This window comes from Arachis hypogaea, chromosome 13 (assembly GCF_003086295.3).
Source record: "Arachis hypogaea cultivar Tifrunner chromosome 13, arahy.Tifrunner.gnm2.J5K5, whole genome shotgun sequence".
Taxonomy (NCBI): Eukaryota; Viridiplantae; Streptophyta; class Magnoliopsida; order Fabales; family Fabaceae; genus Arachis; species Arachis hypogaea.
This window is the reverse complement of record NC_092048.1, coordinates 32,465,566-32,482,739: the sequence shown is the minus strand read 5'-3', so window position 1 is coordinate 32,482,739 and position 17,174 is coordinate 32,465,566. Positions and strand designations below refer to the sequence as shown.

Here is a 17,174-nt window from a genome sequence, read left to right as displayed (position 1 = left end):
TTTCTTTATTTTTATCACTCTTAGTTTATGAACACTTGTTTGAATTCTAATTTTTTCTTTAATGCAACTTCATGTTTTCATGTTTGTTGTTGCTTGGAGGTGTCGAGGAATCTTTTCTTCGCCTTCTGTGCTACGAACTCCTCGGATGTGTGAGTCAGGGGTGAGACTTGCAAAAATGACTCCGACGTTCAAGTCAATATTACCTCCAAGAAATATTTAATAAATTACTGATGGTTTAAATGAGAACGATCTTTTTTCTATCTCCTATTTATTGTGTGTTTTGGAGTCCTGATTCACTCCTATTTATTATGGCTGGTGGTAATCGACCTGTGCCTTTAGTAGTCGAGATTTCACTCCTATTTATTATGACTGGTGGTAACTGACCTGTCCTTTTAGTAGTCGAGATTTGCGCCTTTCGTAAAGGTCATGCGTAACGGTTATTGATGAGATTGGGTTGATTATTCGAAAAGCAGTTATACCGAGGTATAACGTCATTTATTCGAATTATTAGGGTACAAATCACCATGTAATCCATGTGATCAATTGAATTTTATTTCTAACTAAAATATATTTGTTAAAACTTAAAAGGAAATTCTAAAAAAAGAAAATCAAGAAATAAGAACTTTAATGAAGTACCCAAGTCTAGTTTGGCCACATGATCAATAGATTTCCCATAATAATCATACTGAATCCTTTTGGTCGCACACTTGTAACTTGTTCATGAAGTTATACATGAAGAAAAATTGGATAGAAGGAATAACAAACAAGAAAAATGTTAAGATGCTGCAAGGAAATAAATGAAGGTGGTATAGCTAGTTAGACAAGAACTGAAATTAATCAACAATATATGTCCCTTATGAAAGAAATCTACATTCTAATACAATCAATTGAAATAGAGAAAAACAGATACTTGGAGACATTACCCCTTAACACTGTACACCTATATGGAAGGCAACTTAAAACAAGGTTAAAAACGAAGAATCACCTTTCCACATTACTATTTACATTCCTATCTTAGCTATTAGACTCAACTTACAACAAAGTAAGAGATGGTTGCAATGCTCTACAATCAGCCATCAGTTCTAGCAAAAAAAGAAAACGTTTATACAGCCATTTCCACGGGTTCGCCGGCTTTACCGTCCGCCACGGAAGCCCCAAACGCCTCCGTCTCCTTGTTATCGTTATTTTTTTCGCGGTCCTTGTTATCAACATTGTCATCACTGTCCTTATTAGAATCATCATCATTATTTTCATTACCAATGCTATTCAACTCAATCACATTATTATCTGCTTGAGTATCTTTTTCTGACAAAAGATTATTATTATCATTTTCACCATCATCATCATTGTTATCTCCATCTTCAGCAACACCCTCAACCTTTTCTTCAGCAAAATCTGGTTCATTAATAGTCTCGTCACTTGCCGGAACTTCATCACATGAATTTGCAGCACCAACAGAGTCCCCGTCTTTAGCTGGGGATGTGGAATGCTTCGTGTTAACGCCGTTTATGTCGAATATAGTTGAGGTTATATCGAGCTTCGGCTTAATACCAATCCACTTGTCCCCGGACCAATCTCTAGATATTCTTAGATCTTTCTTGCTTACTTTCATTAGCAACCGTTCACCTGATATCAGAAGAATAACTCTATTTATAAAGGGGAGACAACTAATAATATAATTTAAATTTTTTAATCAGATCCTACATGCATTGAGAACAGAAAAGTACATATATTATAACGTCCCTAGAGCAAATTATTGTCAAAAATTGACTGAATTGAATTGAATAAATATAGTTTAGCTCACAAAATTAGATAAGATAGTCTATTGAATTATATAAAAGATAGTTTCATCCAAGGACTTGATCACACAATTTTATTCAATATAAGGACCTAAGTAAAAACTTTTAAATTAAAAAGGCATAAATTGAGCCATACTATAAAATACTCTACATATCATTAAATCAAAATTTAAACAAAAAAAAACAGAACAGTAATATAGCATACCAGGAAAGTATGCTTGCACATTATCATCAACATAGTTATCAGTTCCAGTTACAACTCCCTCCCACCAGCCGTCACTCCACCATGCATCAATTGCAGTTCCAACCCCAATAACCAATTCTTGATCGTTGGAAGTTGGAGGAGCTGGCCTGATTGTTGATCGGCCAGGATGTCTCATCCCAAGTTTATCTGGCATGGCCAACTTGAAAGTAGGGATCCATTCCTAAAACATGGAAAAGATTAAGGTAAGAGTGTTGAATTCCAAATTAAGATGTGCAAATGTAATGCATTGAAGGAAACTATAAAACTTTTGCTTTGCAATATATCATTTACCACTTGGCTGTTGGTTCCATGACTATTTTTTTCACATAAAATTTTAAAAGGTTCTAATCATATCATACTCTACTTGAGTTTGGGATTACAATCCTTGTCATTATTGGTCATGCCATACCCATTTAGCCTCTTTTCTTCTTCCCTAAAAATTTCAAATTTCTCATACTTCTGAACAAAGAAAAATTCAATCCCTCAACAAGACAAGCCTAGATATCTTCTGTCATTCTTTCATAGCATTACTTAGCAAAAGAGATCAAGGAAACTGATTCAAATAACATCCTTAGCACTGGTACTTCCATATATGAGTATGCAGATCCTTATCATTTAGAAGATTTTTAACAAGGAGTGGTTTATTTCAGTTCAATTTGGACCCATCATTAGTCTAGCACAATCCACATAAGATATAAACTACAATTATAAAAGAACATTTCTTTCCATTTACAAGTTGCTGTAGAAGAAGTAGAGCCTTAAATGTTCTTTTTGACCATGATAACAAACAGTAAATAGGAGCCGGCTTTATATATGCCAACTATTGTAGGATTTAACCAACAAAGGAAACAGAATTTGGAGAACCACAAAAGCAGGACTATACCTCAAGATTTCCACTTCCATCTTCATCCTGAATATCATCATATTGGGCTTTCATCTCTTTCCGAGATACCTGCACAACCGTACACCTGAACCAGCAGCCTCTGATACCACTATCCTGACAGAGGACCTCTATCTTGTCATCAATCTTGTATGTGACATTATACCAAGGTTGAGATTCAACTTCCTTCTGAGAAAACAATTTCCTATCTGTCCTAGAATTATTTACACCCTGAGAGTTTTTGTATACCATCATTTGCTGACTCCTAACTAACTTCCTAACTCCTTGTCGACCCATCAAAGACTGAGGAGTTCCCCTATCCCTTCTCTTGGCTCTGAGCTTTACATTTTCACCTGCACTCAACTCTTCATCTCCTCCTGCTAGGCTATTTCCCTTGGGGTTCAGCATAGAATCAAATTGCAAGCAAGAAAGAATTGGTTGATCATAGTAGCCACGCAGTTTACTCAAGTCAAAGGGTTTGACTTTGTTGCTCCTAAATTGCCTAAAGCACATATGTATTCTATCAGATGAAGTTGGGGAAAAGCAAGGCATGCATTTTTCATAATGTTCACGACTTAAGACCGCGGCAGGACCATCAATACACTCTGCACTAATGACTTGAGAATATGGTGTGATGAAAACTTCCCGAGGATGTGGATTTCGTATGGGAATCACACCCTTGACTTCCTGATTATGGTGAAACCACCTCGCTTTGACCTTTTTCTGCCCCCTCCTATCTTCATACATATCCTCTAAATAAGCAACATAATGATTCTCTCCCTTGCCCATGACAAAAACAAATGATTGAACCTGTAAACCAGAAAGGGGGCAATGATATATGTGATGTTATTAGCAAAGAGATATGTACAACTCAAATATTTTCCTCTATGCTAAACTCAATGCACTAGATCCTTCTCTGTATAATCTATAGAATAAAATATCAAAGGATGAGCAACAATACTTGAAACCTCAGTTCAAGTCCATTTTCCAATACTTTCATGTTTGTTTAGCAGTTGGATGGATGAGGAATACTTACAATTATTTTGATGCCATTCCTGCAAAAAGCATGATAATGTTTAAGCTGCTTGCCGCACGTCCACGCCACTCCAGACCAAACAATGTCAGACTTGGATAATTTGGAGTTTCGGGTTAGAAATCCCTGAGCAAGAGATGCCTGTATACATAAAAAATATTAATTACAACTGGAATTAAATGACATAAATAAAGGAAGACAAAGAAAAAGTAAACAAGAGGGATATACCTTGCCATTCGCTATCGGGGCAGGAAGACCAGTAATTTCATTGACACTACCATTTGTGGTATCATAAGCATGTCCTGAAGAATGACTAGGTGATCCTATGATATAAAAAAATGTAAGTAAATATATATAAAAGAAGAGAATATTAATAATCTTAAACGAGCTTTCAGTATCATTTTTACTATATGTGAGCATCGGCAGTTTTGTTGAACGGGTAAAACGAGTTTTATTAGAAAAAAAGGAAATGGCACTGGTATAAAGGTCTATTATCCTATACAACAGGAGTAAGTAAGAACAAAACAATATTAGAGAAAAATGGCAGTTTTAAAAAGCTTTCAAAGTTCAGACTACACATGATAGAGACTCCATATAACTCCAGATTAAATGACATAAAAAATATTGAAGAATATAAAAACTATGAGAAAGATACATTTACATACATACATGAATGAGTTTTATGCACTCATGCCACAAACAACAGCTCAAAGATTTGTATTGAAAGATATGCATAGCATTGCCTTACACAAGAAAAAAATATATATATCACTATACATTAGTTCATGTAATTTGATTGTAACACAAAGTTGTAACATCCTTATATTATTTTTCATTTTGCAGCTGCACACATACATTCAACCGACAACAACTAAAAAGCATCAAAATGATAGCAATAAGATAAAGTTATAGGCAATAAGTATCAATTTACCACTTCTATCTCCTTGAAGATGCTGCTTTGAAAGTGTTGACGTCAGCCAATCAACAACCTCTCTTCTAGATCTCCATTTGAAACCGGCAGGAACAGAACCTTCCTTCCCACAAATTTCCAAAAACTCATCGGCAACAACATAGAACATGTGTCTAACACTCCTCTCAGTGCCCACAACAGCAAGTATGGATTCCCCATCAGAATCCTTCAGGTAATAGTGGACCACACGGTTACCACGCTCTTGGGAAACAAACTGCTCTTTCCATTCCACGAAACACCGGTCGGTTACAGCCATCTCGAAAGGAACTCCAAGAGGAGTGAGCTAATGCAAAAACCAGATTTGCACTTGAATTCAAAGCAATGGCAAGGGCTCCAAACCCTTTTGTTTAACTTGTCCAATAGGACAATCTTTCAGATCCAAACTCGTAAAGTAATAACCTTCTAGCATATTATCATCCAAACAAACCCAACACCAAAACAGCTTCAATCTTCTCACTCTACATAGCAAAAGATATCAAAGATAATTACTACAGAAAACAAATAACCCTTTCAGAAACACTAATTAGAAAGATTTTCCCTTTCTGATGATATCCAACAAAAACAAGCAAAAACAAAAACAAAAAATCTTCTCTCATCAATCAAGAAGGGCTATGCAGTTAGAGAAAAACGAAACACCTTATGAACTAAATTGACCCTTTGCTCTCAATACCAGAAAGCCTCATGAAGATGCATGATCCTCAGCTGAAACTGAAAGTTCTTTGAAACTTGACATGAGCCACTAAGCAATATCAATCTAATGCATCTTCACAAACAGATCAGAGAGAAAAACCGATCCAGGATCTGAAAACCCCAGGAAGCAAAAGGCTATTGGGTTTTTGGCTGCTCTAGAGGTTGTTGCATAAAAGGCAAAAGGGTGTCCGAAATTGAAGAAAAGATTGAAACTTCTTTTCTACAGAAGACGTTGATGAGTGATCATGGGGTCACTAGAAAGAGGATCTTGGACTAAAAGCAGCTCAGAGAGAGCACGGAAGAGAAGAGAAGAGGGAATGAGGCTTGCGATACTGATGATGAAGAAGAAAGAGGGTACCTTGAAGTTGCCATAGACATGGAAAGTGAGAGAGTTGCAGAGCTGAGAGATTGTGCATCCAAAATGAAGCGGCAGGTTTTGGAAACCAGAAGAAGAAAAGAAGTGGGGAAGTGGTGGTTGGTTTTTGGAAGAATTAAGGTGAAAATAATCGGTTAGGTGTAAGATTTTGGTAGAGCAGTTAGATACACGATGCTAAGTTAGATGTAACTATGTAAGAGTAGTAAGACCAACCATTTTTTATTTTATTTTATTTTATTTTTTTACAGCATATATCATCTTCTTAAGATGAGAATATTCAATTATATTATAATGTTAAAAATTTACCATCTATAGGTAAAAGGAAACCAGCATATATCCGACTTTCATTGGTACAATTTTTAACTGTTTGGAAAGTTTTTTATTCTAGAAAAAAAATTCTATTCTGTTAATAAAATAATTTAATTTTATAGTTTGAATTTTGAAATGCCTTTAATATATTTGATTTAGCATAATTTTTTAATGAGTTAAATTTTTTTCTTGTATAATTTTATGTTTGTTAAAGTCATTTTATTAAATATTCACTTATAAATAAAAATATTTTTTACTATTTTAAATATTAAGTATAGTTAACGTAGGAATTGATTTGAAATATTTTATTTAAAATAGCTTAATAGTAAACTTATTTGTCTACTTAAATAAATGGGTAAATCACAATAATAAGCTCAGGGGAGTAAAATTTTACATGAATCAGCCAAAACAAAAAATGCTTCATGAATCCACCAATGCACGTTTATATGTAGTTCGAACCAGCTAAATTCGAACTCCATTTCTACATAATTCGAACCAACTGGGTTCGAATTATACACAAACACACGCACACACTGGTTCGAATTATACACAAACACAGGGCACACACTAATTCGAACCAGCTTGGTTCGAATTACACACAGTATGGTATAATTCGAATTATGCTGTTAAACAATTAATAATTTATTAAAAAAAATTTATTAAAAAATTTATTAAAAAAATTAATAATTTAAAAATTAAAAAATATATATTTTATTTCATACGTTAAAAAAAAGCTAACAAAATATTTAATTACGAGTAATGAGCTATCAATTCGAATTCCATACAATACTTTTCTGTCCATTTTTAATAGCTCATGAATATTTTTTAATAAATTTTTTTAAATTATACTACAAAAAATATTTTATCCTATGCAAAACAATTTAAAAAAAATGGCTTAAAAATGTTAGGAGTACTATAAAAATTTGTAATGTTCTAATAACTTAGGTAAATACATGCATGTACTCAAATTTTAAATAAAATATTCTACATAGTCAATAATAATTTAGAAATGAAAGAAAATATTTTATTCCATACAAAATAATTAAAAAATATATTTTATTCTATACAAAATAATTTTTATATGAAATAAAAAATTTTTAAATTTTTTAAAATTATTTTGTATAGAATAAAATATATTTTTTAATTATTTTATATGAAATAAAATATTTTCTTTCATTTCTAAATTATTATTGACTATGTAGAATATTTTATTTAAAATTTGAATACATGCATGTATTTACCTAAGTTATTAGAACATTACAAATTTTTATAGTACTCCTAACATTTTTTAAGCCATTTTTTTAAAATTATTTTGCATAGGATAAAATATTTTTTGTAGTATAATTTAAAAAAATTATTAAAACAATTTATTAAAAAATATTTATGAGCTATTAAAAATGGACAGAAAAGTATTGTATGGAATTCGAATTGATAACTCTTTAATATTTTAAAGAAGTCTCGTAATTAAATATTTTGTTAGCTTTTTTTTAACGTATGAAATAAAATATATATTTTTTTAATTTTTAAATTATTAATTTTTTTAATAAAATTTTTAATAAAATTTTTTTAATAAATTATTAATTTTTTAACAGCATAATTCGAATTATACCATGAATTATACCAAGTTGGTTCGAATTAGTGTGTGCGTGTGTTTGTGTATAATTCGAACCAAGTTGGTTCGAAGTAGTGTGTGCGTGTGTTTGTGTATAACTCGAACCTAGTTGGTTCGTATTATGTAAAAATGGAGTTCAAATTTAGCTGGTTCGAACTACATATAAACGTACATTGGTGGATTCATGAAGCAGTTTTCGTTTTGGCTGATTCACGTAAATTATTTTTTCCCTTGGCTTATTTCTGTTTTTTGCCCTAAATAAATATTAGAACTTTAGAAGTTTATATTCCGTACATGCATTTAACTATTTTTTGTCTTATTTATATAATTAAAAATCTCAAATGAATCAAAATCATTTATTTTTATTTGTTCTAAAACATACAAAAAATTCAATTGAGCTGTCATTATAAGTATATTTTAAATTTTGATATTTTTAAAATTTTTTAAAGTTTGGATGGTTTTCTTTTCATTTTAAGAGTTCTCTTGTCTTCAGAATTCGATGGCATAAGTAATTCTAAAGAATATTAAAAAAGAAGACCAATTATTCTAAACATAACAAAATTCTAAAAAAATATTGAAATTAGCTTTTTATAAAATGATCTTTTAGTAAGCTTTAAAATTGAATGCACCAAAAACTAATTAACAAAAGACTTATGTCAACTGCATTTACACTATTTATTTTATCTCTAAGGAAAAAAAAACTTATATATTCTGAATTTAAAATGAAAATGAAATGGTGAATTTTCGCCACTTATCATTATCATTCAACCACAATCATGATTATTGGGAAAAAGTAGCTAAATTCTTTTTTATTATATTATAATTGTTTCGAGGGTTACCTGAAACGTTGATTTGAGCTTGAATGTGAGGTCCAGGTTCCTTTGTGTAGCAGCATCCGACTTGTTAGTGCCAAGGTGCCGCCTGTCCGAGTTTCTCGTGAGAAAGTGGGGGTGGTACTTGCAAGAGATTTCGATGCTTAAGTTAACAAGGGCTTTAAGCAGGTTCAAACGTAAATTATACGTAAAGGGTGTCAATGTATTTATAGTAGAGTTGATAACCACATTTGTTGGAATAGTTCCATCTTTCATGACGGATAACCATTCCTTTTATCTCGGGGAGTTTGTTAGGATCTTTCTTTTAAGAATATAGAGATAGTGGGAGAGATTTGGGGAGGCAGTTACTTATTCAGATAAGTACAAGCAGGCCGTTTCACTGCGTTCGACCTCTTAAAGAGGTGGGGTATTCGGAAGATCAGAGGCCATCCTTTGGGGTGGGTCTTTTGTCTTTATTGGGCCTGGCTTTGTTTATTGGGATAAAGTATGAACAGTGCCCTTACTTGAGCCCTAATCTTTTGTAGGTCAGGCTCAAGTATTCTATGACTTTTGTTTAGACGTCGGGTGCCCCTTTCTATAGAGGTCGGTGTTCAACCTGTCTGAAATTTTAAACGTTGCCTTTATTTAAATGAGGGGTTGAATTAACGAGACAGTTTTCTTGATCTACGTGCTGATTTAAAGAGGAGTTAATGGGCCCGTTATCCTTTGTTTCCTATAAAAGCTTCGTGGCCTTTCTTCTTCTTCCTTTCTCCATTTCTAAAGTTCTTTCCATTTCTCTTTTCTTCGTGAAGAATTTTCTCCTTTCTTGATTTTTTGATTTACTTTTGTTACCAAGGTTTTGTTGCCAGAAGGGGAATGTTTGTGTTTAACTGCGGCTTTATGTGCCCCTCTTTCTTTTGATATCTTCGTTAAGGTTGGTTTCCTTCTGTCTCTTTTATGGCACTTCTTGTATCATGAAGCTACTTTGAGTAATGGTGTGGATGTTGATATACTTTATATTGTTGATTCTTTGAGGTTACTTGCTGTCTTGTTTTTTTGCTAGAAAAAGCCTTTTCTTTTTCTTTTGTGGGGCTGGTGCAGAGCGCTTGGGTTTAAGAAGAGGCTCCCTTTGTTGGCTGATTGGTATAATTCTTTTGTTGGTTTTGGGTCTTTTGATTTTTCTGATCATTGTGAAACTTTATGAGTGTCACCATTTTGTCTGTTTATACCTGTGTTGCCCCTTAATGGTGTCGTTACGACGTGACGATGTTGCGTGGGAGGGATAGCTTTTGGTTTGGAACAATTTTGAAAAAATGGCTTTCTTTGATTTTGCTATTTTACCCGACTTCTTTTGGGTAATGTCTGAATTCTTCTAGTAATGACTTCTTTACTTTGTATTTTTAGGTGTAGGTTTTATGTCTCATTCTGCCATTCTGAGCATATCGACTAAGGTTCATTCTAGTCTCTTGGCCTAGGTGGATACCCCCGTTTTGTCTTGTGTTCTTGTAGTGGATAGGGAGTATTGCGAGGCTTACCTTAGATACCATAGGATATGTGATAGTAGGGAGGATGAGAAAAACTATGAGTTGGTAGCGCCCAACCCTGAGGAGAGAGTTTGTTTTCCTCCTTTAGATAGATTGAAGCGCCCTTTCTTTTATGCTTATGACTGCTTTTTTACTAAGTTGGGCATATCTCTTCCCTTTACTGATTTCGAGACAGACGTCCTCTGATCCTGTAATGTAGCCCCTCCCAGCTTCATCCCAATTCTTGGGCCTTTCTGAAGACTTTTCAGCTTCTATATTGGGAACTGGATGTCCGACCTTCCACTGAGCTCTTTCTTTACCTGTTTGTTTTGACCAAGCCTGGGACGTTGAAAGGGAAGGCTTCTTGATTTTTCTTCCGTGCCGTTCATGGTAGAAGGTGTTTTCCATTTTTGATGAGTCTTTCCATGATTTTTTAAAAATTATTTTTTCAAGGTCTGAGTTGTGGAGAGTGCCCGACCTTTCTTTTTGGATGAAAATGACGAGCCAACCTTTTTCCTTTTCTGGCAAGAACACCCTGTAGTGACCAAGTACACCATAGATAGTTTAAACGAAGTTGAAAAAGCCTTTGTAGACATGTTGCAAGAGTGTTGGAGCTGGGCTCCTCACTTGGACACAAAGAAGTTTTTAGGGGACCCCAGTCAGCTCTGATCCGAGTTAGGTAGTTTTCTGACCATTAACTTTGTAATTCTTTTTTAGCTGCCTTTTACTGTTCCTGACGCGTTTTCTTCCTTTGCAGAAACAATGGCTTCCAAGACCTCGTCTATGAAGTATCTTCACATGACCAAGAAGGAGGTGGTAGCTCGGAGTCTTCAGGGCCAAGAGACTGAGGGTGCTTCCTCCCGACCTTCTCCCCAGAAATCGGGTTCTGGCACTTTTGCTTTGAGGAAGGTTATCCCTACAGCTGTTCACTTAGTTTCTGCCGACCCGACCTTGGAGAGTTCGGGTACTCTATCGCCTCAGGGACCTCCTCTTAAAAAATAGAAGACCTCCGAGGAGCCAAGTATTAATAACAAAGATTTTGACGGGTTTGCCTGGAGTGAAAAGAATATCCTCCCTTACAGCCAGATATCCATGGATGACGTGGCCATCCACAGTCACCTCAACCATATGGCGCGTAATTGTATCCGTATGGTGGGGGTGAGTACTACTCTGGCCAAGGAGCTGAAGAAGACTCACATTCGTGCTATTAAAGCGTTCTTGATTCCACCCGAGCTGAGGTGGAGAGGGTGGGTAGCCTGAAGTCGGAGTTGGAGGAGGAAAATGTCAAGCTAAAGTCTGACTTAGAGACGGCTCGTGCCCAAGCTGTGAAAGCTAAGGCCGTGGTGCTGATGGCAGAGGAGATGAAGAAGAAGGTCGAGGAGAGTTACTCCCGAACTTACGGGGAGTTGATTTATATTTGGGAGGAGCTGAAGGCTGCCCGGGATGACCATGCCGACCTCCAGGAGCATGTGGTCGGGGGAATGAACGAGATGTTCGAGAACTTGAAAGCTTAAGTTCAAGTTCTTGCCCCCGACCTAGATCTTTCTCTGTTCATCATGGATAACATTGTCGTTGAGGGGAAGATCGTACTGGCTCCTGATGAGGATGAGGGGCCTCCTCTCAACCAGAAGACTTCTGCTCCTCCGGCCGGCCAAACTTCAGAGGTCCAGCTTGAGGTTCATCCTGAGGTCATTGTCGTGGAGACTCCCCTTTCACCTACTGCTATCCCGGCCGTGCTGGTTTCCATGCACCCTCCATCTTCACTTGTCGAAGGAAAAAATGCCGCTACGGGCGAGAGCCTCAACCCGCTCTTCGGTGAAAAATCTTAATTTTTTTTCTGTATTGGAATGACCCGACCTGTGGGTCCTTATAACACTTACTTTTTTGTAATAGTTGGTAGCTTTCTTGAACACTTCTACTTTTTATTTTTAGTTGTTTTCACAAATTTATAAAATAATGTTCTAAGTTATTCTCTTTATATCTCAGAGAACTTTTTCGGCATTTAGAATGAAGTTATGTCTTTGTAGTTGAACATAGTTTGCTTGACTTTTAGGTCTTAGCAACTTTGTTAGATTATGAGTTATTAGTTTTCTTTCATAGTTCTGACTTCAAGTAGTCGGCCTTTATTAAGTTACTTTTACAACTCGGTTTTTGTCCGATCTCGTTGAGGTCACTTTATACGAGTTGTTTATATAAATTCTTATATTAATTTGTACCTCGTTGCTTCATCTTGCTGACCATTTTTAGGTCGGACAATGATTTTTGTGGTTTGTCGAGTTTAATTAATGCGTTCTAAATTGGAAACTTTTGGAGAAATGGGAGTGAAAGAAATAGGAATTTTTATTAGTAATTAAGAAATTCCTTTACAGAAATCTATGTGCTAGGGGCTTGAGTACCCATAGCCTTTGTACTGGTGCCTCATTAAAAATCCTAAAATCGGGAAAAAAGAGTACACCTCTACGCAAGGTTTGCTGTCTAGCTGTAGTACCTTCTTAGGTTACATGCGTGCCAGGACCTCAGGAGCTCTCGTCCTTGGAGGTCGGACACTTTATAATAACCTTTGCCTAAGACCTCTAATATTTTGTAGGGTCCTTTCCAATTGGCAGCCAGTTTTCCTTCTCCCGATTTCTGTACCCCGATGTCATTTCGGATCAGGATGAGGTTGTTGGTGCTGAAGCTCCTCTTGATCACCTTTTGGTTGTATCTTAGGGCCATCTTTTGTTTTAGAGCTTCTTCCTTAATTCGAGCTGTTTCTCGGACTTCTAGGAGGAGGTCGAGCTCTTCTTTTTGTGCCTGGACGTTGGCTCTTTCATTGTAGAATATTACTCTAGGTGAATCTTCGGTTACTTCTATGGGGATCATGGTCTCCATTCCGTAAGCGAGTCGGAAGGGTGATTCCTCTGTCGTGGAATGCGGGGTGGTCCATATGCCCACAAGACCTGAGGTAGCTCGTCAACCTAAGCCCCTTTCGCGTCTTGTAATCGGTGTTTCAACCCAACTAGAATGACTTTGTTGGCAGCTTCAGCCTGTTCGTTGGCTTGGGGGTGCTTTACCAATGTGAACTGGTGCTTTATTTTTAGGTCGACTACCAAGTTCCTAAAGGTTGAGTTGGTGAATTGGGTTCCATTGTCAGTGGTGATGGAATGGGGGACTCCAAACCTTGTGACAATGTTCTTGTACAAGAATTTTTTACTTTTTTGAGTAATAATGGTTGCTAAGGGTTCTCTCTCGATCCATTTAGTGAAGTAGTCAATCCCTACTATGAGGTATTTGACTTGTCCTAGTGCTTGTAGAAATGGTCCGAGCAGATCGAGACCCCATTTTGCAAATGGCCATGGCGAGGTAATGTTGATGACCTCCTCGGGCGGTGCGACGTGGAAGTTGACGTGTTTCTGACACGGTGGGCACTTCTTAATGAACTTGGCTGCTTCCTTTTGTAAGATCGGCCAAAAGAAGCCGGCCCGGATCACCTTTTGGCTAGTGACAGCGCTTCTAGATAGTTGCCGCAGACGCCGCTATGTACGTCCTCTAAAACTTCTTTCGTGTTAGAAGTCGGAACACACTTCAAGAGGGATGTAGTTATCTCATTATAGTTTTCTAGTGGATCAAGTTTTTTAGATAATAAATTTTTTGAAACCTACAGAAAAGTAGTAGTAGTAGTAGTAGTAGTAGTAGTAGTAGTTAACAATGACTGGATGATTATGTTCATTATTTTTAATTGGATGGTTTTTTCTTTTGATTCAATTTACTCATGCGCAGTTAACAATGACTGGATGTTCAATTCACTAGGTGTGCAGATGGTTATCCTAATGTTAAGGTTTAGGAGGTAATTTGGAAGTAGAGTATTTTTTTACTTTATTTAGTCAATTCTAGAGCCCATTGTTTACAAAAGTCATTGTTTACATTATTTACAAAAGTCATTGTTTACTTGTTATGTGCATTATTCTCCACCATATTCATGACATATTATGCTGATTCATTACCAATTTGTGCTCCTTCTGATTGTGGTAATGGAGTCTCCATTAAGCACCTGTTCTGGAAATGATCTGGCACCGTCGGAGAAGTTTGCGGTTATCCGGATTTTGTTCTTGAATGTTCAAAAAATGGCTACCCTATCCTCCATATGAAAACTGACACATACTATGTTACAGACATAAATTATGAGAATCATTCAACCACACTTGTTAACATTGATGTGATGAATGATCCATGTCCAAGGGCAAAGAATAACGTTTCGATAGGGAACATACCTTTGTCTTTAAGTAATTTGGATATGAACATCACTTTCTACTTCAATTGTAGTTCTCAGCCTTCAGTGGTTGGTGGTGTTGTGCCTATCAAGTGTTTGATAAATGGTCAGGGGAAGAAGTCTTATGTGTTTGAGGTTGGAAAGGATATTGTTCAAAAGAGTTGGACTAAATCTTGTGATGCTGAGGTTACGGTGGCAGTGAAGCATGATCAGATCAAAAGTGGTGACTTGATCAATGAGTTTGGTGTAGCTATGAGCAAAGGGTTTGTTCTTGATTGGAACAGAGCTGTGGATTGTGATGAGTGCGAGCTTTCTGATGGGTATTGTGCATATGCGAAGATAGCATAATTGTTGCCAAAAGTTGAAAAAAAGGTACGTTTTCATATTAAATTTTTAATTACATCTTAAGCCCCAATAATGTTTTGAACCATAAGATCATGCAAGTGTAGCAACAAAAGTACTTATCAAGATGTTGAGATAAGCAATGATATGTTGAGAAAAATACTAGGTATTAATCTAAATTATTTTATTCGTGAAAATCATAGAAAACTGACATCTCTAAATAAAGTTGCCACTGAAAGAAAGTACAAAGTAGCCTTCATTCCAGTGACATACATATATTTATGGACTCAGGAAGGCATTGTGTACTTTTGTGGACTAAAAGTATTGGTGTTTACATGTGCAGAATGTTTTGCTTTATTTGAATCTTGGAACCATTGAACAACATTAGTTTTGCTCTTGGTCTTGCTGTTACAGCTGCAGGTAATTGCTGGACTAGACTAAAGAAAGTCATTCTTGGTAATACATCCAAAGGTTTCCTTCCATATTTTTCTTTTATGGTAGTTTCGTTATATTGGCTAGAATATTCAGAAATCATCAACTCTTCTTCACTGAGGAATAATAAACAAGTTCTAAGGCTTAAGAACATTTCTCTTCTCTTTTCTCAAGTATGAAAAAAATTTAAATTTTTATATCCTTTACAATACTTTTTTCTTAAATTAGAAATAACATTCAAAATCGAATATCAGTTGCTTTATGCATGGCAACGAACATGACTCTTTAGTGATCTGAACATCTGTATCTTACTCTTTCACTCTTTTACTATGGCATCTGTCCGCTTCAACTACTTTTCCAATTGTTCACATTAAAAGGGGTAGACCATGAAATGATTTTTGTCAATTTCATGCCAAATATCATAACTTTCTTAAAGAAGATCCCAGAAGTATAACAGATTACACTTATTTATTTTGGTTTTTCTTTCAAAACAAAAGTTTATAGATTTAAAAGCATATTGACAATGCTCTTCTAATTCTTTTTTGCTAATTAACCGGTGCTACAGCAGCTATAGTAATTGCAGGATTGTTAAGTATTTGTTACTTTACATACAAGTTACCAAGATGTTGAGAAAAATATTGCTTTCTGACAGAAGATAACCAAGATATTGAAACTTTCTTAAAAAATCATGGCGTGTTAACTATAAAAGGATATAAATTCTTTGATGTGAAGAAACTGACCGACTCCTTTAAAGTTAAACTAGGACAAGGTGATTTTGGTGTTGTATACAAGGAAAAGTTATCCGATGGTTCTAATATGGCAGTCAAAATGTTGAATCCATTCAAAGAAAATGGTAAAAAGTTTATCAATGAGGTAGCTAGCATTAGTAGAACTTCTCATGTTAATGTTGTCACCCTTTTTGGATTCTTCTTTGAAGGCCACAAGAAAGTTCTTATTTATGAATTTAAATCAAATGGTTCCCTTGACAAATTTATTTATAGAAGGTAAGGAGTTAAAGTTACTACATTGTTGAGTTTGGATAAGCTGTATCAAATTGCCAATCAAGGGATAGCTAGGGGGTTAGAGTACTTGCATAGAGTATGCAACGCTCAAATTTTACATTTTGATATAAAGCCGCATAATATTCTTTTGGATGAAAATTTTTGTTCTAAGATATCAGATTTCGGACTAGCAAAACTTTGTCCTGGGAAGGAAAGTCTTATTTCCATGTCAGATGCTGGAGGAACAATAGGGTATATAGCTCCAGAAGTGTAGAATAAGCATTTCGGCAACGCTTATCATAAATCTGATGTTTATAGTTACAGAATAATACTTTTTGATATAGTGGGAGGAAAGAAGAACATTAATGTAGAAGGGAGTCAAACAAGTGAGATATATTTTTCTGATTGGATATACATAAGGCTTGAGCAAGGCACTCAATTAGGGCCTGAAGATGGAGAGGTGACAATAGAGGAAAATGAATATGTTAAGAAAATGACGATTATTGGTTTATAGTGTATTCAAACTTGAGTTGAAGTTATCACTACATCTAAGAATTTTAAATTAATCAATCTTCTAGCAATAGGAATTAAAAATTAAAGATCTTTGACGAATAATAGATATTGCTTAGTTATTAACACAAGCCTATAAATTACTACAAACTTAGACCTTATAAACTTTTAGACTTATAGATATGATTTACTTATAACCAATTTGTAGAAATAAAATTATCAAAATAGCAAAACTTATGCTATATATTATTTGAAAAAAAAATTGAAGGGATCGGAGTACCTTGCAATTGGTCGTCTAACACTTAGGGTATTCGTGGTGTGGTTTGGATCGGTTGTGAATCAAAAATTCATCCGGTTCGAACACTAATTTTACTTGCGGTGCGATTTGGATT

At 35.3% G+C, this 17,174-nt stretch overlaps 1 protein-coding gene across 3 annotated transcripts; it reads right to left on the bottom strand.

Moving 5' to 3' along the window:
• Positions 1-790: 790 nt before the first annotated feature.
• On the bottom strand, positions 791-6,173 carry LOC112737977 (uncharacterized). 3 transcript variants are annotated; one of them, XM_025788170.3, is made up of 7 exons: positions 5,975-6,173; positions 4,888-5,384; positions 4,185-4,279; positions 3,960-4,097; positions 2,927-3,733; positions 2,005-2,224; positions 791-1,626 (listed from the first exon to the last, which is right to left on the bottom strand). In XM_025788170.3, the coding sequence occupies exons 2-7, from the start codon at positions 5,180-5,182 to the stop codon at positions 1,103-1,105; spliced, it is 2,079 nt and encodes a 692-aa protein (XP_025643955.1). In that variant the 5' UTR covers positions 5,183-5,384; positions 5,975-6,173; the 3' UTR covers positions 791-1,102. The 3 variants fall into 3 exon arrangements, with proteins under 3 accessions (XP_025643955.1, XP_025643954.1, XP_025643956.1); XM_025788169.3 differs by having other exon boundaries at positions 5,563-6,158; XM_025788171.3 differs by having other exon boundaries at positions 5,597-6,158.
• Between the last annotated feature and the right edge of the window lie 11,001 nt (positions 6,174-17,174).

What these genes read in the sequence shown, in the direction of transcription:
- LOC112737977 (XM_025788170.3), bottom strand. Translation starts at nt 5,182, where the DNA reads ATGGCTGTAACCGACCGGTGTTTCGTGGAATGGAAAGAGCAGTTTGTT. An exon ending in GGAATGGCATCAAAATAATT is followed by an intron (nt 3,734 to 3,959) that starts GTAAGTATTCCT and finishes TCTGGTTTACAG; the next exon opens with GTTCAATCATTTGTTTTTGT. An exon ending in TGTGCAAGCATACTTTCCTG is followed by an intron (nt 1,627 to 2,004) that starts GTATGCTATATT and finishes TTCTGATATCAG; the next exon opens with GTGAACGGTTGCTAATGAAA.